General features: G+C 44.3%; 1 protein-coding gene across 12 annotated transcripts in view; it reads right to left on the reverse strand.

The window, feature by feature from the left end:
* The window catches only part of RNF213 (ring finger protein 213), a 129,141-nt gene that overhangs the window by 22,289 nt on the left and 85,426 nt on the right, over positions 1-21,426 (reverse strand). For all 12 annotated transcript variants that reach the window (XM_023556824.2, XM_023556820.2, XM_023556822.2 and 9 more), the window contains 10 exons: positions 17,669-17,860; positions 16,438-16,574; positions 6,177-6,331; positions 5,848-6,060; positions 5,197-5,378; positions 4,292-4,412; positions 2,288-2,388; positions 1,991-2,173; positions 876-1,045; positions 680-779 (listed from right to left, as the gene is read on the reverse strand). In XM_023556824.2, the coding sequence (XP_023412592.2) occupies positions 680-779; positions 876-1,045; positions 1,991-2,173; positions 2,288-2,388; positions 4,292-4,412; positions 5,197-5,378; positions 5,848-6,060; positions 6,177-6,331; positions 16,438-16,574; positions 17,669-17,860 (1,554 nt within the window). The remainder of the gene's footprint in view (positions 1-679; positions 780-875; positions 1,046-1,990; positions 2,174-2,287; positions 2,389-4,291; positions 4,413-5,196; positions 5,379-5,847; positions 6,061-6,176; positions 6,332-16,437; positions 16,575-17,668; positions 17,861-21,426) is intronic.

Below are 21,426 nucleotides of genomic sequence, written 5' to 3' on the forward strand. Positions count from 1 at the left end.
AGTCTACTTTTAGACATGAAAGCTGGAAACAGCTGTTGCTGTAAGAACTTGTCTTAAACAGTATTTTGATTTTGCCAGTGCTTCAAAGTATATGCTGTCAAGTCACGATTCAGGCTGAGGGTACTGAGGATCTTCTGAAAGAGGCCTTACGAATACAGATATGCCAAGAATTTTCTAAAATATAATAATTTGACAAGACCATTAAGCTTCAGCACCTGCTCATAGGTGCTTCTCTCCCCACTCAGAATCAGAAAAATTCAAGAATTGAAACAACTCTTAAAAAGCATCTGGAAAATTGAGGGTGATGGAGATTCTAAGTTACTATTCTAACGTCACAAAAACTAGGTTGTTGTAGAACTAGGATCAGAATCCCAGATTCCTGACTCATGGGCTCCTGCACATTTCAGAACATCATGGTACTTTCCCAGTTGTCTGCTTTCTACTTTGCTAAATATGTACTTTGGCTATGCCAAACACATTTGCCTCTGTGTGAAAATGTGTAAACACACAACCAATATAGATAAAAGCACATGTGGTCTCTTGTTGAAAAAGCTTCTCAAAATTATAAACTAGCTACTAATCATGAAAAGAAAGCTTGGCAGCAAAGAGAAAGCCATGATGGGGGAAGGGGCAGAGTCAAAGCTTTCTAGAAGCAATTCCCAAAGCGAGTTGCTCTTACCTGTACTTCAAAAGCAGTTTCAGTACCACTGAGCGGATGACAGGAGTCTTATCCACTACATCATCAAATGGAGAGAGAGATTTTGTGTGTTCACAGTGTCCTTAAACCAGAAAAAAAAGGTAGCTCAGTGTTCATCAGACATGCAAAGATGAGGTGAAGAACTGAGTTTTAGGTCTATAAGAAGAAAGCAACTTACTTGGGGAGGCCTCTCTCAAGAGCTCCTTTTGTACAAAGAGTAAAGACAGCAGAGCCATGATGACATCCCTCTGAGGTGGAGTGTTATCTTTGAAACACATGGTGGAAACCAAGTCTACGAAGAAACTGTTGCACATCTGCCGGAATCGGGCGTGTTTCTCTATGGCCTCCCTTCGGATTGGTGGAAAAACACAGTCAAAACACTTGTAGAATTTGCTCCAAAGTCCCTCCATACAGAACAATTTGGGATTGGATGGCATTTTGTTTGTACATGAAAAGATGCAAGTAGCTCTTTCCATTGGTTAGAGCTGGCCTTCAAAACCCTGGTGGTGTAGTAGTTAAGAGCTACAGCCGTAGCTAAACCAAAAGTCGGCAGTTCAAATCCACCAGGCACTCCTTGGAAACTATGGGGCAATTCTACTCTGTCCTATAGGGTTGCTGTGAGTTGGAATTGACTTGACAGCAATGGATTTGGCTTTTGGGGGGGTCTTCAAAACTGCCACAGACACCATTTAGGGTCATCTTCTTCCAGGAATACTTTGATCACTTGCACCAGGCAGCACTACCCTTAATATTCCAAAAGTATGTCAGAGAACTCATCCCCTAGGCTTGCCTTATGCCCCACTTCCAGGAGGCATCAGAGGGGAGGAGAAGGGAAGGAAAACCAAGCATTTACAGATCAGGGATGAGGACTGCTAAACCTACAGAGCTCCAGCTAATCTAACCACCTGCTGCCGAAAGCATTTATCCAGACAGGAGCTGGTTCCGCCTTCAGGCCACAGAACGGAGTGGATGAGTGTATAGCACAAACCAGTTGCGTCTAAATTTATTGGGTCTTTTGTGATGGCTTTTTTTAGTTTATAACTTTCTGATTAATTTCTTCTGATTTTGCTGTCTCTCAAATCTGTACCAGGCACATGTCTTAGGCAGAGAATAATTTTGAAACACTAAATGTTTATAAAGATATACAAGAGCAATAGCCTCCTATGACAGCTCTTGGAAGTCAGGTTTTCTACCCGGAGAAGGTTAATAAAGTTTGTATTTCTGAATACTGTGTTTTTAGAAAGAAAAAAAAAAAAAAAAAAGAGGAAGCTTTTTAAGAGAAAAGGTTTTTACCTGTGCACTTGGGAAACAGTCAGGGAGAAGTTGTCTGGCAAGCCGTCTAAACACAAGGGGCATCTCATCCGCCCTGGGATGAGCCAGGTTTTGATGCAACCTTGGCAATATACATGGTCACAGAGCAGGCAGACAGGATCCTGTACATCTCCCTGGCAAATGGGGCACGGCTGAACTCCAAACCTAGAAGCCAAGAAGGGTGGAGATCAGTCCTAAAGCAGAGAAGTTGGCCACCACAAGCTAAAAATACAGACAGATCAGGATTCTCCTTTATGGATCCCAAGTCAGAGACCTCACCTGGTGAAAGTCTTGCTGGCCTGGTCCTTACATTCACAGAGAGTAGTCACTACAGCCATAAAAGGCCTGTGGGTCTTGATGTCAGAGTTATCTTGCAGACACTGAATGGCAAGGAGGAATCTAATTAGCAGTGAAGAAGGGCAGAGGTCGGCCGGGCAGGCAGTTTCCCAAAGGAAAGAAGTACAACATCCATTCTGCCAGCTGGCTGAGATGGGGACAGTTAGGACTGTTGTTTAGTTTGCAGGGTAAGGTCTTTTTTTGGTTTGTTTTTAACAGTTTTCTTTAACCTTGAATGCCTTTGCTTTGTGATTCTGCTGCTTTTGGGGAGAAGGACTAAATTCTCAACTTCTGATTTTTTCCCTTCTTCTCTTTCTTGTTCTTTTAAGGTTCCCTCCACTTGCCCCCCATTTCAATATATTGGAATGTTTGTTTTAGGTCATTTTTTAAAGAACCAAAACATTACAGATACAGTTGGAACTCCACGTGCACCCCTTTCTGCTGGCATTTCCCTCCTTCCCCTCCCCTCCAAAACAAACGAAACCTGTTGTCATCGAGTCGGTTCCGGTCACTGTGTGTTCCCTCCCCAGCAATACTATATTCCTGAATTCCTACTTCTATGACATACATAGGCTTGCATAAACAGTGTGTTACTTGCTTTGCATGGTTTTAAACTGCGTACCAATGATGTCACTCTGTAATAGGCTTCTGCGGCTTTGCCTCTTTCACTGGTGTGTGTTGTTTCCCGTCATTCACGCCTGCGCCTACGTGGCACCCACCAGTGAATAGACCCATTAGTGGGATTTAAAACATTTGCAAGTTTTTGCAATTACAAACCATTCTGTACCCAACATTCGTGTGTGTCTCCTCAAGTCCAGGCAGGAAATTTCTCTAGAGTATAGATTTAATAGTGGATGCACTATTTCTAGGAAATGCACGTCTTCAGTGTACAGGACTGTGGGTTGAATGGGTAGGCGTCCGGGCTTTTGTGGTTATGCCGGCTTGCTGTCGATGTTTTTGTATTATGTATATACACCCTTGCGGGTTTGGGGTTTTTTTGGTTTTATGTACACCCTGAGGCAGTACTAGCTTAAGGACTGGTTCCTTCCACTCCTAGTTGGCCAAGAGCGTTTTAGTTTTCAAATTACGAGTCAGTGTTGAATTTTATTGCTTTTTCTGCACGTTCTGAAATAATCATACGGAGTTTATCTTTTAATCTGTTGTGTAACTGATGATGGTGTGTGTGTGTGTGTGTGTGTGTCTCTGTGTGTTTAATACCCTGCTAAATTTGATTTATTAATACTTCATAACTTTTTTCATCTTCGTTAATAAGAAATTTCGGTCTATAATTTTCTGTTCTTGTTTTATCCTTGTCTGGGCTAAAGTCAAAATGAACTGAGTAGCTAGCTGGGGCTCTCGTGTGAAGTTCACAGGTTGTAGACAAACAGAAACCACCTTTTGCTGAGAAGGTCACCACTAGGAAGCCTGGTTATACAAGTGGTGGCTTTTTCTGCAAGGGCACTGTCCTGTCCCATCATGAGCTCTAGAAGGGTGACAAGGGGCTGTTTCTTTGATTCCATCAATAGCACTGTGCTCTTGAAGTCCAAGACCCCGGTGGCATTCTCTGGCCTCCCTGTCTTCCTGACAATGGCAGTGGTGGCAGTTCCAGGGAGCCACCCACTGAGCCCGAGTGGGGCCCACTCCTCCTTCCCCCTCCCTGGAAGTGGCTCTGCCAGCCTCTGTTCCCAGCAGGAGTCCCGCTGTGCACCCCGTTACTACAGGAGATCCTGTTCCTGTGACTGAGCCCTACAGGACACACTCTGATTAGCACCCAGGAGGGCGTGTAATTAAACATTGGAAATTTAACGGCCTCCATGATGAAATTACTTTGCTTTGCACTTCCAGATAAACGTGGCAGCGAGCTGAGAGGGGCCTGCTAGCCTGCAGACAGAGGTCAGGCTAGGTTTCTGTGCTCCTCGTTTTGGAAGGAGGCAGATTGGTGCTCACCTTGTTGAGGGAGTTGGCATAGTCAGTCACCAGCGGCCGCAGCTCAGGGATCTGACTCTCCGTCCCCAGGAGCACATGCTCCACGAAGAGGGCAACAGAAAAAATCCGACTCCACTGGGTCCTGTTGAAAGAGGGATGTCACTCTCTCATTTTGGGGGACAGAGCCTGAGACATACAGGAGAGGGAGGAGGGCAGCCGGGCCAGGCCGGGCATTCAAAGAAAGAACAGGACCCACGGTACGTGTAGATGGTGGGAGAGAAGACCTGCCTCTGGCCCGGAAGACTGGATACTCCCTCCTCTTCCCCTGGGATGTGTGGCCACACACACTGAGCATCACATGCCCTGTGCTTCCCCCATGCTGCCCCCTGCCCGCCTCTGTGGTCCTGCTGCAGGCCTGCACCCAGTAGGTCTGACCCAGCCTGAGAGCGAGACTCAGGGATTATCTCCCAGGGAAAGTCAGCTCTACTACTTGTCCCTTTGTCTGGGCTATGTGTCCCTACTGTCTGGGCCGGGTGTCCTTTCTGTTACAGCATTGCTTGCACAGGACCATGACGATCTGCTGACCTTCATGTCCCCATTACACAGAGGTCCCTAAGCATGCAGTTCCACTCTCCTCTGGTTCCTAGTGATGCCGCAGAGAACAGGGGTGTGGTTCGTGGTGAGTGAGCGAGGAAGGAGAAGCCCTTCCTGGGGCAGCTGTCTGCTGTGCTTGCTCACAGGTGCCAGATGTAGCACTTGCTGCCGAGTGTATGGGTGCCGAAACCCGGCCTCACCGGAGCACACGCTGAGTGTGTGGGTGCCAATACCTGGGTCTCACCTGAGCATATGCTGAGTGTGTGGGTGCTGATGCCCGGGCCTTACCTGAGCACACGCTAAGTGCGTGGGTGCTGATGCCCCAGCCTCACCTCAGCTCCCTGACAAGCACTGTGGTTTTGTTTCCGCTGCCTCGCATGTGCCCTTCAGAACAGAGGAACTCCAGTGGAGTGGACAGGTTTTTCACCATCTGCAGCCAGGCCTGAGGGCTCGGCCGCAGGGTGTCTCTCGTCAGCATCTCAGCACAGGCCACGGCGGCAAGCGCATCCAGGGTCTGCAGAGACGGACGGAGAACGGGCAGTGGCCAGGTGGCTGGGCTCCCCCGACCCCCAAATCCTGAGCTGCTGTGTGATGTTCTTAAATCTCTGAATTACACTGACATCTATGTGCCGTGAAGAAGTCTCCCACTTGGGACCTGGCCTATAAACTTGCCCCTGGGTGGCATAAATTGTTAAGTGCTGGACTGCTAACCGAAACGTTACCAGTTCAAACTCCCCCCAAGAGGTGCCATGTATTAAGTCCTGGTGATCTGCTACCAAAAGGTCTCAGCCTTGAAAACCTTATGGAGCTCAGTTCTACTCTGCACACCTGGGGTCGCCATGAGTCAGAATCGACTTGAGAACTGACAGCAACATAACCTATAAGCTTGCCTTTCACAGGGTGGGGTTGGAAGAACCCTCAGACTCCAAGACGGCTGAGTCCTGGGCCTCTAAGCAGCTTAGTGTGCCCAAGAGGGGACGTACCATCTCACACTCAGGCAGGCTGCAGTTCTGTGTTCTTTCCGTCAGGCTGCCTAGAACTTGGGGATGAACAGCCAGGATCCTGGAGAAGTTGTGCAGCCGGCTCCTGAAGTGCTGATAGGCAAGGTGCACCCATGGCAGGGACACCCTTTCCTCTGGCCTTCCTGATGCTGCTTTCAGCTGGTCGATGCAAGACCACAGAGCCATTCGTAGAAACTGAATAACAGAAAGCTCTCAGTGCATGCTTTTACATCAAAAATGACCTTTTCCCTGTATTTGCATCCAGTCCACATTACACAAGCCTCGCACTGGCCCCCACAGTCACTGGTTACCTTTAATTCATCCCAGGTAGACACACTCATGGTCAAGAGAAGGAAGTCCTTCAAGTACCAGTAAAGAAGTGTTTGCTGCTGCTCTCCACTGAGTTGGGTGAGAAACCTGCCCAGAGGAGTCTGCTGAAAGATTTCCACCAGCTTCTCTGGCAGTCCTGCAGACAGGAAAGCAAAGAACGGCTCGGGAAAAGAATCTAGATCGTGGCTCTTTCCTTACATCGGAACACCTCAACTTCTCTTGGGCAGGGAGCAGTGACTCTGTAAGTGTTACCAGGGGATAAGGTTCTGTTGAACGGTAGCTCACAGACGAAGGGGAGAGAGCTGCCTGATTTTAGGCAGAATGAAAGGGATAATCATTTTCTAGATGCTTTAGACATTTTTCTAGTGGGATAACAGACACAGGCAAAATCGATGTTAAATTTAAGCCATGAACAACCTAGGGAGCCACCAAAAGATAAAGTATCTGAAGCAGACCAAGTTTTTGTTGCACATTTATTATGTCATAACATGCTTCAGGAACCAAGCATCCAAAGGAATCAGGAATGAGTGGGGCTGGGGTTCTATGACGCATAAACTGGAAACATCTGCCTCATAGGGGTGAGGTGCTGGCCCCAAATCACATGTTGTTATAGAAAAGCAAGGTCAGTTAGGGTATGGCCCTGAAAAAGAGAGCTACTGTCATCATCAGGTAAGAAACTGTTTCAGGTTTGTTCAGAAAAAGTGGCAGAGATCTTACCTAGAAAAATTAGTTCATCTTTGAATATTTCGACCTGTATTATTTTTTTTCAGTCTCTCATACAAAAATTTATATACACCTTGCTATATACTCCTAGTTGCTCTCCCCATGAGACAGCACACTCCTCTCCACCCTGTATTTCTGTGTCCATTCAGCCAGCTTCTGTCCCCCTCTGCCTTCTCATTTCCCCTCCAGAGGAGCTGCCCACATAGTCTCATGTGTCTATTAGATACAAGAAGCTCACTCCTCACCAGTATCATTTTCTGTCTTATAGACCAGTCCAATCCTTGTCTGAAGAGTTGGCTTTGGAAATGGTTCCTGTCTTGGGCTAAAAGAAGGTCTGGGGACCATGACCTCTGGGGTCCTTCTAGTCTCAGTCAGACCATTAAGTCTGGTCTTTTTATGAGAATTTGGGGTCTGCATCCCACTGCTCTCCTGCTCCCTCAGGGGTTCTCTGTTGTGTTCCCTGTCAGGGCAGCCATCAGTTGTAGCCAGGCACCATCTAGTTCTTTTGGTCTCAGGCTGATGTAGTCTCTGGTTTAAGTGGCCCTTTCTGTCTCTTGGGCTCATAATTACTTTGTGTCTTTGGTGTTCTTCATTCTCCTTTGCTCCACGTGGGTTGAGACCAATTGATGCATCTTAGATGTCGGCTTGCTAGCGTTTAAGACCCCAGATGCCACTCTCCAAAGTGGGACGCAAACGTTTCAATAGATTTTTTTATGCCAGTTGACCTAGATATCCCCTGGAATCGTGGTCCCCAAACCCCAGTCCCTGCTACGCAGGCCTTTGAAGTGTTCGGTTTATTCAGGAAACTTCTTTGCTTTTGGTTTAGTCCAGTTGTGCTGACCTCTCCTGTCTTTCCCTTCACCTAAAATAGTTCTTGTCTACTATCTAATTAGTGAAAATTCCTCTCCCTCCCTCCTTCCCCACTCTTGTAACCATCAAAGATTATTTTCTTCTCTGTTTAAAACTATTTCTTGAGTTCTGATGGTGGTCTCATACAATATTTGTCCTTTTGCAACTGACTAATTTCACTCAGCATAATGCCTTCCAGATTCCTCCATGTTATGAAATGTTTCATGGATTCTTTATTGTTCTTTATCAATGCATAGTGCATAGTATTCCATTGTGTGAATATACCATAATTTATTTATCCATTCATCCGTTGATGTGCACCTTGCTTGCTTCCATCTTTTTGCTATTGTAAACAGTGCTGCAATAAACGTGGGTATGCATATATCTGTTCATGTAAAGGCTCTTATTTCTCTAGGATATATTCCAAGGATTGGGATTGCTGGATCGTATGGTAGTTCTATTTCTAGCTTTTTAAGGAAGCACCAAATCCATTTCCAAAGTGGTTGTACCAATTTACATTCCCACCAGCAGTGTATAAGTGTTCCAATCTCTCCACAACCTCTCCAACATTTATTATTTTGTGTTTTTTGGATTAATGCCAGCCTTGTTGGAGTGAGATGGAATCTCACTGTAGTTTTGCTTTGCATGTCTCTAATGGCTAATGATCGTGAGCATTTCCTCACGTATCTGTTAGCTACCTGAATGTCTTTTTTAGTGAAGTGCCTGTTCATATCCTTTCCCCATTTTTTAATTGGGTTATTTGTCTTTTTGTTGTTGAGTTTTTCCAGTATCATGTAGATTTTAGAGATCAGACACTAATCGGAAATGTCATAGCTAAAAACTTTTCTCAGTCTGTAGGTAATCTTTTTTACTCTTTCAGTAAAGTCTTTGGATGAGAATAGGTGTTTGATTTTTAGGAGCTCCCAGTTACCTAGTTTCTCTTCTGGTGTTTGTGCACTGTTAGTAATGTTTTGTATACTACTCCTACCATGTATTAGGGCTCCTAGCATTGTCCCTATTTTTAATTCCATGGTCTTTATAGTTTTAGATTTTACATTTAGGTCTTTGATCCATTTTGAGTTCATTTTTGTGCATGGTGTGAGGTATGGGTCTTGTTTCATTTTTTTTTTTAATTTTTATTGTGATTTAAGTGAAAGTTTACAAACCAAGTCAGTCTCTCATACAAAAACTTATACACACCTTGCTATATACTCCTAGTTGCTCTCTCTGTATTGAGACTGCTCACTCCTTCCCTCCACTCTCTATTTTCGTGTCCATTCAGCCAGCTTCTGACCCACTCTGCCCTCCCATCTCTTTTCCAGGCAGGAGCAGCCCACATAGTCTCATGTGTCTACTTGATCCAAGAAGCTCACCCTTCACCAGTATCATTTTCTATCCCATAGTCCAGTCCAATCCCTGTCTGAAGAGTTGGCTTTGGGAATGGTTCCTGTCTTGGGTTAACAGAAGATATGGCGACCATGACCTCTGGGGTACATTTAGTCTCTGTCAGACCATTAAGTCTGGTCTTTTTATTGAGAATTTGAGGTCAGAATCCCATTGCTCTTCTGCTCCCTCAGGGGTTCTCTGTTTTGGTCCCTGTCAGGGAAGTCATCGGTTGTAGCCGGGCACCATCTAGTCCTACTGGTCTCAGGCTGATGTAGCCTCTGGTTTATGTGGCCCTTTCTGTCTCTTGGGCTTGTTTCTCATTTTTTTGCAGATGGGTATCCAGTTATGCCAGCACCATTTGTTAAAGAGACTGTCTTTTCCCCATTTAACTGACATTGGGCCTTTGTCAAATACCAGCTGCTCATATGTGGATGGATTTATGGCTGGATTCTCAGTTCTGTTCCATTGGTCTATGTATCTGTTGTTGTACTAGTACCAGACTGTTTTGACTACTGTGGCGGTATAACAGGTTCTAAAATCAGGTAGTGTGAGGCCTCCCACTTAGTTTTTCTTTTTCAGTATTGCTTTACTTATCTCGGGCCTCTTTCCCTTCCATATGAAGTTGGTGAGTTGTTTTTCCATTGCATTAAAAAATGTCGTTGAAATTTGAATTAGAATTGTATCTATAGATTGCTTTTGATAGAACAGATGTTTTTAAATGTTGGGTTTTCCTATCCATGAGCAAGGTATGTTTTTCCACTTATGGAGGTCTCTTTTGGTTTTTTGCTGTAGTGTCTTGTACTTTTCTTTGTATAGGTCTTTTACGTCTCTGGTAAGATTCTATTCCTAAGTATTTTATCTTCTTGGGGGCTACTGTAAATGGTATTGATTTGATGATTACCTCTTCGATGTTCTTTTTCTTGGTGTAGAGGAATCCAACTGATGTTTGTATGTTTATCTCGTATCCTGATACTCTGCTGAACTCTTGTATTAGTTTCAGTAGTTTTCTTGAGGATTCTTTAGGGTTTTCTGTGTTTAAGATCATGTCATCTGCAAATAGAGATACTTTTACTTCTTGTTTACCAATCTGGATGCCTTTTATTTCTTTAACTAGCCTAATTGCTCTGGCTAGGACCTCCAGCACAGTGTTGAATAAGAGTGGTGATAAAGGGCATCTGTGTCTGGTTCCTGCTCTTAATGGGAATGCTTTCAGACTCTCTCCGTGTTGGCTGTTGGCTTCATATAAATGTCCTTTATTATATTGAGGAATTTTCCTTCTATTCCTAGTTTGAGGAGAGTTTATATCATGAATGGGTGTTGGACTTTGTTAAATGCCTTTTCTGTATTAATTGATAAGATCATGTGGTTCTTGTCTTTTGTTTTATTTATATGATGGATTACATTAATTGTTTTTCTAATATTGAAACACCCCTGCATACCTGGTATGAATCCCACTTGGTCATGGTGAATTTTTTTTTTTTTTAATATAGTGTTGAATTCTATTGGCTAGAATTTTGTTGAGGATTTTTGGATCTAAGTTCATGAAAGATATAGGTCTGTAATTTTCTTTTTTTTGTGGTGTCTTGCCTGGTTTTGGTATCAGGGATATGCTGGCTTCATAGAATGAGTTTGGGAGTATTCCATCCTTTTCTAAGCTCTGAAATACCTTTAGTGTAGTGGTGTTAACTCTTCTCTGAAAGTTTGATAGACCTCTGCAGTAAAGCCATCCGGGCCAGGGTTTTTTTGTTGTTGGGAGTTTTTTAATTACCTTTTCAATCTCTTCTTTTGTTATGGGTGTATTTAGTTGTTCTATCTCTGTTTGTGTTAGTTTAGGTAGGTAGTGTGTTTCTTCAAATCCATCCATTTCTTCTAGGTTTTCAAATTTCTTAGAGTACAATTTTGCATAGTAATCTGATACGATTCTTTTAATTTCAGTTGGGTCTGTTGTGATATAGTCCATCTCATTTCTTATTTGGATTATTTGCTTCCACTCCTGTTTTTCTTTTGTCAGTTTGCCCAGTGGTTTATCAATTTTGTTAATTTTCTCAAAGAACCAGCTTTTGGTCGTTAACTCTTTCAGTTGTTCTTCTGTTCTCTATTTCATTTAATTCTGTTCTAATTTTTATTATTTGCTTTCTTCTGGTGCCTTAGGGTTTCTTTTGTTGCTCTTTTTCTATTTTTTCAAGTTGTGGGGGTAATTCTTTGACTTTGGCCCTTCCTTCTTTTTGTACGTGTGCATTTGTTGATATAAATTGACCTCTGAGCACTGCTTTAGCTGTGTCCCACAGGTTCTGATAGGAAGTGTTTTCATTCTCATTGGATTCTATGAATTTCTTTATTCCATCTTTCATGTCTTCTATAACCCAGTCATTTTTGAGCAGGGTATTGTTCAGTTTCCAAGTGTTTGATTTCTTTTCCCTGCTTTTTCTGTTATTGATTTCTACTTTTATGGCCTTCTGGTCAGAGAAGATGCTTTGTAATATTTTAATGTTTTGGATTCTGTTAAGGCTTGCTTTAATACCTAATATGTGGTCTATTCTAGAGAATGTTCCATGTGCGCTGGAAAGAAATTACACTTGACTGCTGTTGGGTGGAGTGTTCTGTATATGTCTACGAGGTCAGGTTGGTTGATTGTGGCATTTAGATCTTCTGTGCCTTTACTGAGCTTCCTTCTGGATGTTCTGTCCTTCACCAAAAGTAGTGCGTTGACGTCTCCTACTATAATCATGGAGGTGTCTATCTCACTTTTCAATGCTGTTAGAGTTTTTTTGTTTTTTTTTTTAATGTATCTTGCAGCCCTGTCATTGGGTGCATAAATATTTAATATGGTTATATCCTCCTGGAATATTGTCCCTTTAATCATTATAAAGTGTCCTTCCTTATCCTTTGTGGTGGATTTAACTTTAAAGTCTATTTTGTCAAACATTAATATTGCCACTCCTGCTCTTTTTTGATTGTTGTTTGCCTGATATATTTTTTTTCTATCCTCTGAGTTTTTGTTTGTTTCTCTAAGTGTAAGGTGTGTCTCTTGTAGGCAGCATATAGATAGACTGTGTTTTTTTATCCATTCTGCCACTCTCTGTCTCTTTATTGGTACGTTTAGTCCATTTACATTCAGTGTAATTATGAATAGGTATGAGTTAAGTGCTGGCATTTTGACGTCTTTTTTTGTGTGTTCTTCACAGTTTCTTTTTCCCACTTAATTTTTTGTGCTGAGTAGTTTATATGTTGTCTTTTCCTCTTATTCGTTGTTGTTGATTTTGTTTTTGCTGAGTATTTTTTTCTCGCATTTTCTTTCAATGGGTAGGATAGTCTCCTTTGTGGTTACCTTAATTTTTACCCCTATTTTTCTAAGTTTAAACCTAATTTTGATTTATGTATATCACCTAGACTTCTCTCCATATGAAAGATCTATGAATCCAGTTTTTAGTCGCTCTTTATTGTTTTAATGTTGACTTCTTTTACATATGACATCTCAGTTTCCCTGTTTTGAGTGCTTTTTTAATCTTGATTTATTTTGGGGATTTCCCTATCTGGGTTGACATCTGGTTGCTCTGTCCTGTGTTCTAGTCTTGGGTTGATATCTGATATTATTGATTTTCTAACTAGAGAACTCCCTTTAGTATTTTTGTAGTTTTGGTTTGGTTTTCACGAATTTCCTAAACTACTTTTTATCTGGAAATTTCCTAGTTTTGCCTTCGTATCTGAGAGACAGATTTGCTGGATATATGATTCTTGGCTGGAAATTTTTTTCCTTCAGTGCTTTATATAAGTTGCCTTCTTGCCTGCATGGTTTCTGCCGAGTAGTGTGAGCTTATTCTTATTGACTGTACTTTGTAGGTGACTTTTCATTTATCCCTAGCCACTCTTAAAATTGTCTTTATCTTTGGTCTTGGCAAGTTTGATTATAATATGTCTTGGTGACTTTCTTTTAAAATGTACTTTATGTGGAGTTCAATGGGCATCTTGGATAGATATCTTCTCATCTTTCACAATATCAGGGAAGTTTTCTGCCAACAAATCTTCAACAATTCCTTCTGTATGTTCTGTTATCTCTCCCTGTTCTGGTAATCCAATCACTCGTAGATTATTTCCCTTGGTAGAATACCACATGATTCTTAGGGTTTCTTCATTTTTTTAAATTCTTTTATCTGATTTTTCTTTGAATATATTGGTGCCAAGTTTTTTTATCTTCGGTCTCACTAATTCTACCTTCAACTTCCTCAGTTCTGCTCCTCTGACTTTCTATTGAGTTGTCTAATTCTGTAATTTTATTATTAGTCTTCTGAATTTCTGATTGCTGTCTCTCTATGGATTTGTGCAGCTTATTAAACTTTTTTATTATGCTTTTGAATAACCTTTTAAATTTCTTCAACTGTTTCATCTGTGTGTTCCTTGGATTGTTCTGCATTTTGCCTGATCTCATTCCTGATCTCTTGAAGAGTTCTGTATATTAATCTTTTGTATTCTGTACCTGCTAATTCCAGGAATGCACCTCCATCCAGAAGATTCCTTGATTCTTTGTTTTGAGGGCTTGTTGAAGCGATCATGGTGTGCTTCTTTAGGTGATTTGATATTGACTGTTGTCTCCGAGCCATCTGTAAGTTATTGTATTAATTTATTTAATGTTTGCTTCCTGTATCCTAGCTTCTTGGTTTGTTTTGTTTTGATATGCCCAAATAGGCTACTTGAGTGAGCTAGCTTGATTATTTTCACCTCTGAAGCTCTAATGTCCTCTCACCAGATGGCTAGAGCTGTTACCAGGTATATGAGCCTAGGAGTCTGTTCACTTTTCTTGTATGGATTCAGCTCAGGTGTCCAGGTAGTTGGCCATCCAGTGTGTGGTACAGGCTCTGTCCTACAGTCTTAGAGGGGCAGGGGTGATTGATGTAGGTACAGGTATCTGGTTGCAGGAGGGGGTAACGCTCTGAATAAGGCAGGGGACTGACAACCATCCCCCAAGTGTCTGTGAGGAAAGTGCCGCACTGTTCCCTAGAGTGTACAGGTAGGTGGGTTCTGCAGCCACACCATGGGCACCCAATGCTTTTAGGTGTAAGGACTTGGAGGTACCACTTGTCATTGGACCCTTGTTGCAGGTGGCTAGGTGATGTGGGTGCAGCCACCAGTCCCTAGGCCCCTGATGTGGGTAGGTGAGGACTCTGTTTAATAAGCAAAGTGGTGTCAAACATCAAACACACCTCTCCACCGCACAGCTGAAACAGTTGCAGTCTGCCGACAAGGACTTATTCTCCTGAAATGGGCCCACACAGGTCCATGCAGGGGGGAAAGGTATTCAAAGTCCATAGACTGTTTATGCCTGGACAGGAGCCACTTCTGTCCTGAGCTCTCCAGGTTAGTGGAGCTGGCAGATTATCTCTTCCCCCAGTTGTGAATGTGTTCCCTCTCCAAGGCTGGGAGAATGGCTCAGGATGCATGGCAGGACCTATCTCAGGCTCAAGGAAATCAATAGCCACTGAAGCCAGCTTAGGGGCTGGGGATGCGGTAAGATAAATGTGAGTACTTAGCTTTTGCCAAGAGCGCTGTTCTCTGGTTTCAGAGGTGTCAGTAGGCTGTGTGGCTTGCCATCTCTCCCTGAGGAAACTGCATCTGGAACACTACTGCCAGCCCTGCTGCGGTCGCTCCAGGGAATGGTGCCTGAGGCTTTCCAGCAGTTCAGGTCCGGCAACTCCTTGCTGCTTCTGAATCGTCTCTCCTTCCCCCTGCTGCTCAGTCTGTTTTCTCACTTTGCCTTTGATGTTCAGGGCTCCTAGCTTGTCATGTATATAATCATTTCACTTGTTTTTCAGGTCTTTGTTGTAAGAGGGGTCACCGGAATCGTCTGACTTCTCTGCCATCTTGGCTCCGCCCTCGAACTGTATTATTTTTAAGGCAGTACTCTGTATACATGAAGGATGACTTTTCCAAAAAATGCTGTGTTATCATTGGGCTTCCTCAAATGACTATGGCCAGACTCCTTGGCGTCTGACAGCAGGACAAAGTGCTGTGTCTGGGCTGTGCGAGTCAGGAGCAACACAGACAGTCTGTTTGGAGGAAGAAGATGCTCTACTCTAGCTGTAGCAGATGCTGAGAAAGGTTTCAGTGGTGATACCTCCTGAGTCCTGCCACCCCAGCCGTCCAGAGCCTCAGATGGGGAATAGTCAACTTACGACAGGGTGACAGGTTCTCTTCCTGCCAGACATGTCCCATATCACCACATTCCTGGCCACCACGTTACTAAACACATCTCACAGGTGCTTGGCCATGCAACTTCAAGGATTCTGATGCCTGCTGGAGTCTTTCATTCCTTCAGCAGAAATGTCAAAACTAAGGAATTCCATACATTCCATGCTCTTCCCCCAGGAAAATGTCAAAACCACACACTCCAAAATTACCCTCACAATATAGCAGTCACTTGTTTGTGCTGGTTTATTATAAGACAGTTGCTTTGTGAGTAAAAGACTGACTTGCCTATCTCAAGATGGCCTCAGCTTCAGCATCTGTGATATACTGAGCCTTCACAGTGGCCTCACCTTCAGTATCTATGGTGTACTGAGCCCTCACGGTGGCCTCACCTTCAGCATCTGTTATGTACTGAGCCCTCATGGTGGCCTCACCTTCAGCATCTGTTATGTACTGAGCCCTCATGGTGGCCTCACCTTCAGCATCTTGGTGTACTAAGCCCTCACAGTGGCCTCGCCTTCAGCATCTGTGGTATACTGAGTCCTCGTGGTGGCCTCACCTTCAGCATCTGTCATATACTGAGCCCTCATGGTGGCCTCACCTTCAGCAACTGTGGTGTACTGAACCCTCACAGTGGCCTCACTTTCAGCATCTGTGGTGAACTGAGCCCTCACGGTGGCCTCACCTTCAGCATCTGTGGTGTACTGAGCCCTCACGGTGGCCTCACCTTCAGCATCTGTTATGTACTGAGCCCTCATGGTGGCCTCACCTTCAGCATCTTGGTGTACTAAGCCCTCACAGTGGCCTCGCCTTCAGCATCTGTGGTATACTGAGTCCTCGTGGTGGCCTCACCTTCAGCATCTGTCATATACTGAGCCCTCATGGTGGCCTCACCTTCAGCAACTGTGGTGTACTGAACCCTCACAGTGGCCTCACTTTCAGCATCTGTGGTGAACTGAGCCCTCACGGTGGCCTCACCTTCAGCATCTGTGGTGTACTGAGCCCTCACGGTGGCCTCTCATTCAGCATCTGTGGTGTAGTAAGCCCTCACAATGGCCTCACCTTCAGCATCTATGGTATACTGAGCCTTCATGGTGGCCTCACCTTTAGCATCTGTGATGTACTGAGCCTGGACCCAAAGCTCCTCTAGGTAGTCCTTGATTCTCCAGCTAAATGGGACGTCATTCTCTGAAAGCTTCATGTCATTCTGCACCACAATGCAGAACATCTCACTCTTAGATCTATGGAGCCAAAGGAGGACAAAGAATATGGTTAGTGGGATGTCACTCGAGACAGGACGAGATCTACCACTGATGTCAATTCCTTTCAATCCTCAAAAATAAGGGGCTTCAGTGACTCCAAAGTCAGCCCGTTTGTCCACTTTGCTACTTAGTAACAGCTAATGGTTTCTGTTCGAGGAACTAAAGGATTACCTTAATGTCATCACTTTGCTTTACAAACAACAACGAAAACAAGCCAAGACTGGGAGGGCCAAGAAGTTGCCCAAGGGTCAGACAAAACTAGGTCTTCCAGCATCTACTGTTGTTAGATGCCACTGAGTCAATTTCCTTTCATAGTGACCCCATGCAAAAGAGTAGATGTGCCCCATAGGGTTTTCTAGGCTGAAATCTTTATGGGAACAGATCACCAGGTCTTTCTCCTGTAGAGCCGCTGGGTTGGTTTGAACTGCAAACTTTTCAGTTAGCAGCTAAGCAGTTAACCATTGCACCACCAGTGTTACCTTCCAGGGCGCTGCTCCCCTCCCCCTGCATGTAGAGACATGGCTTTTCTGGTGGGTCCGTCTTTCATGGTCATCAACAGTGTCTTGTCTTCTAAATAAGTGTCTCCACTGGCAATTCTGAATTCCATTTGCTTAGATGTTCTTCAAACAGCCCACTCCTGAATAGAAGCCCCCCTGTGGTCCAAATAGGAAGCTTCTGGGAGGCCAGCTAAGCATGAGCCCACCAGATCAGCCTCAGGGATAGGTGCCCACCATGGAGTGTGAAGAGCAGGGAAGGAACACACACCAAACGGCTCTCCTAACTGCAGATTCTTGACTGTATGTGAGGGTGAGTTCAGCTCTCTGCACTCTAACGGGTGCTCCCCTAGCAGGGAAATCGAGGAAGCTGAGGGTGAAACAAAGCGATTTCTCAGAACGTCTGTACTTACTTTTGTGACGGTAATGCCATCACCATTTAGGCAGCAAAATGAGTGAACTTAAATGTGATTCTAAAACAGATGCCTGTATTTCATCAAATACTTCCCAGAGCATCTTAAGATTGCTGCAAAGCTATGATATTTTTCTGCTTCCCGTAATAAAATGTTTTTCATTCACCTTGTATCATGCCTCACAGGAGGGATGTCGAGAAGCTTAACATCACTGAAAATAAACATCCAGAGATCTCTCGCCCAGGGTGGAAAATCTGGCTTGATCAGTAGCTCAAGGTTGCCATCTCTGTCGATGAAAGATATCATACTGGCCAGGAGAGGGGTCACCACAGTCTGGACCCGCTTCCAAAGGGTATGCCTGTAGCAGAGGAGAGAGGGTGGACCCGTTACATTGTAATCATGGAGTGAGGGCAGCCTGTTACAGTGTAGTCACGGGAGAGAAGCTGGCCTATTACAGTGTAATCATGGGAGAGGGGGCTGCCTGTTACCATATAATCATGGAGAGAGGGTGGCCCTGTTACAGTGTAATCATGGGAGAGGGGGCTGCCTGTTACCATATAATCATGGAGAGAGGGTGGCCCTGTTACAGTGTGATCATGGGAGAGGGGGCTGCCTGTTACCATATAATCATGGAGAGAGGGTGGCCCTGTTACAGTGTGATCATGGGAGAGGGGGCTGCCTGTTACCATATAATCATGGAGAGAGGGTGGCCCTGTTACAGTGTAATCATGGGAGAGGGGGCTGCCTGTTACCATATAATCATGGAGAGAGGGTGGCCCTGTTACAGTGTGATCATGGGAGAGGGGGCTGCCTGTTACCATATAATCATGGAGAGAGGGTGGCCCTGTTACAGTGTGATCATGGGAGAGGGGGCTGCCTGTTACCATATAATCATGGAGAGAGGGTGGCCCTGTTACAGTGTGATCATGGGAGAGGGGGCTGCCTGTTACCATATAATCATGGAGAGAGGGCGGCCTGTTACAGTGTAATCATGGGAGAGGGGGCTGCCTGTTACCATACAATCATGGAGAGAGGGCGGCCTGTTACAGTGTAATCATGGGAGAGGGGGCTGCCTGTTACCATATAATCATGGAGAGAGGGTGGCCCTGTTACAGTGTAATCATGGGAGAGGGGGCTGCCTGTTACCATATAATCATGGAGAGAGGGTGGCCCTGTTACAGTGTAATCATGGGAGAGGGGGCTGCCTGTTACCATACAATCATGGAGAGAGGGTGGCCCTGTTACAGTGTAATCATGGGAGAGGGGGCTGCCTGTTACCATATAATCATGGAGAGAGGGCGGCCTGTTACAGTGTAATCATGGGAGAGGGGGCTGCCTGTTACCATACAATCATGGAGAGAGGGTGGCCCTGTTACAGTGTAATCATGGGAGAGGGGGCTGCCTGTTACCATACAATCATGGAGAGAGGGTGGCCCTGTTACAGTGTGATCATGGGAGAGGGGGCTGCCTGTTACCATATAATCATGGAGAGAGGGTGGCCCTGTTACAGTGTAATCATGGGAGAGGGGGCTGCCTGTTACCATACAATCATGGAGAGAGGGTGGCCCTGTTACAGTGTAATCATGGGAGAGGGGGCTGCCTGTTACCATATAATCATGGAGAGAGGGTGGCCCTGTTACAGTGTGATCATGGAGAGAGGGCGGATTGTTACAGTGTAATCACAGAGAGAGGGTGGCCTGTTACACTGTGATCATGGAGAGAGGGCGGCCTGTTACAGTGTAATCATGGGAGAGCAGGTGGCCTGTTACAGCGTAATCACGGGCGAGAGGTCAGCTCTGTTACAGTATAATCAGTGCAGTGTAATGAATTATGCTCATGTGGCCTTTCTAGCCATGATCTTGTAACTCCCTCCCATATGATTGGGCAGGACTGTGTGATAGGGTAATTGTAGCCCACCACGGGGATTGGCCAGTTTTGCCATCCCATTGGGCTTGAAATGAGCCACCCCAGAGGTGGGAAAGAGAACAGCCTACCACCACCAAGGAAGCGTAGACCGGCAGCAGGGACCGGCAGCAGAGACCTGCAGGAGAGATGGTGCAGTGGGCTTCCAGGCCTATGCAGCTGGAAACCTGAGTGGGTTTGGGCAGAGACTGAGGGCCAGGGAGAAGACTATGCCTGACCCACGAATCTGGGACTTTCTAGCCTCCGCAGCCGTGTAAGCCATTTCCTTTTTATGGTTCGGTTCATGAGTTCCGTGAGACGTTATAGCAATTTAGGGAACCTAATTTTAACACAGGAGCGAGAGTACAGAGAGGAGAGGGAGTAGTTGATGTTAGAGATGTCGGAGCAGTAAAGTAGCTTGGAAAAGTTGGACATTTGGGACATCTTTGACCTCTGCCTCATAGGAACCAGCTTTGTGCTGATCCTTATTAAACAAATTATTCGTTTATTAGTGTGGGATTCCTGTTGTCTTTTGACATCTGGCTCCTCCTTGAAGTATCACAAAACACCTCGTCTTCTAATTTGCACACCATAGCTATAGCTATAAATTGAAATTTTTATCACCTTTAAGTACTAGAAAAGACACTCAGAAATGGAAATTTCCAGGATTAGAAGCAGGACTGAATTGGAGCTTACTTCTAATCTAATACACTGTAGTTAGTTGATTTAAAAGGCCAAGTAGTATTTGCTTTGTTATACAACTATTTCTCAGAGGAAGTCATCCTAAGATTCCATGAATAAAGACAGTAATTATCAAATTCATTTGGAAAAAATGTTATTGTGAGAAAGAAATCAGTTGTGGATAGAATATAATAAAGAAGAAGAGACCAAAGTAAATTTCAGATCATGTTAGACAAGACAGCACATATTTATTTAGGACTTAGTTTTTGTTGTTGAGATCTGAGTATTATATAAATATATGTGTATATATTTTGTTGTTAATTGATTTGCTAACTACATTTTGTAGTTATATGTTTATATATAACAAAAAAACTAAATCATTTCAAAATTCTTGTAGTAAAGCATAAGAAATTTATGACTAGATAACTGATGTTGGGAAGAAAAATGTAGGCTCTATTTTAAAAAGAATTAAAGGAGTAGTTTTTTTAAGTATATAGTGCACAGAAACTTGGAGAGAATTTAGAAACATCTACTGAGAAAACAAAGCATGCCGGTGATCTAAGAGATCACTTGGTTTATGGAAAAATACTGAAATGGAAAAAATGTAGAAGACTAGAAAAGTGACAGATAACAGCTGGCTGGGGGAGAAGTGGGGCAGTGGTTGAGGATTATTCAGCTGTACCCGGAGATATATACAGAGCTGGGAGTGGGGGAAATTAAGACTATAAAGAGTTGGACTGTTTAACGTGGAAAGAGCAATAGACCCAAGACCAGAATGCACTGGGATGGTGAGTAGAGTCAGTCATCAAAGGCATAAGACCAGCAGGCTCCTAGCACACGGCTGACTGCTGTGACAGGCGAATTCAGCGGATGCACTTCCTTCCGGTAGGTGCAGATGCTGCTCGGACTGTGCCGGCAGCCACCGAGTGAGAGCAAGGCAGTGCTCCGTGCTGCAGGTGCAGCAGTGCAGTGAAAAGTGGGGCCCCCAGGACAGCTTTGAACACCTGGCAGGTTTAGGAAGTTCAGAAACTGAAGGGGCAGTCAGTGAAAGGGGAGACTGAAAATACAGAATTTTAAAAATACGAATACAATCTATAAGGCATAACCAAGGAAAAGGAAAATACTTCTAGGCTCATACCTGATCTTATAAAATTCCCTCAGAAGATACAATTAGGAAAGAAATTAAGGATAACTACAGAAAAAAGCAGGAGCAAAAACCTCCTATGATAACGAAACCAGCATAAATAAGCTCCCACTGTCCATTTAATGGTGGTATTCACTGCTGTCCCCTCCTGCTGGCCACACAGAGGCCTGTGCCCAAAGCCGACTCAGATCCCGGTC

This window comes from Loxodonta africana, chromosome 18, assembly GCF_030014295.1.
Source record: "Loxodonta africana isolate mLoxAfr1 chromosome 18, mLoxAfr1.hap2, whole genome shotgun sequence".
In the NCBI taxonomy this organism is placed as follows: domain Eukaryota; kingdom Metazoa; phylum Chordata; class Mammalia; order Proboscidea; family Elephantidae; genus Loxodonta; species Loxodonta africana.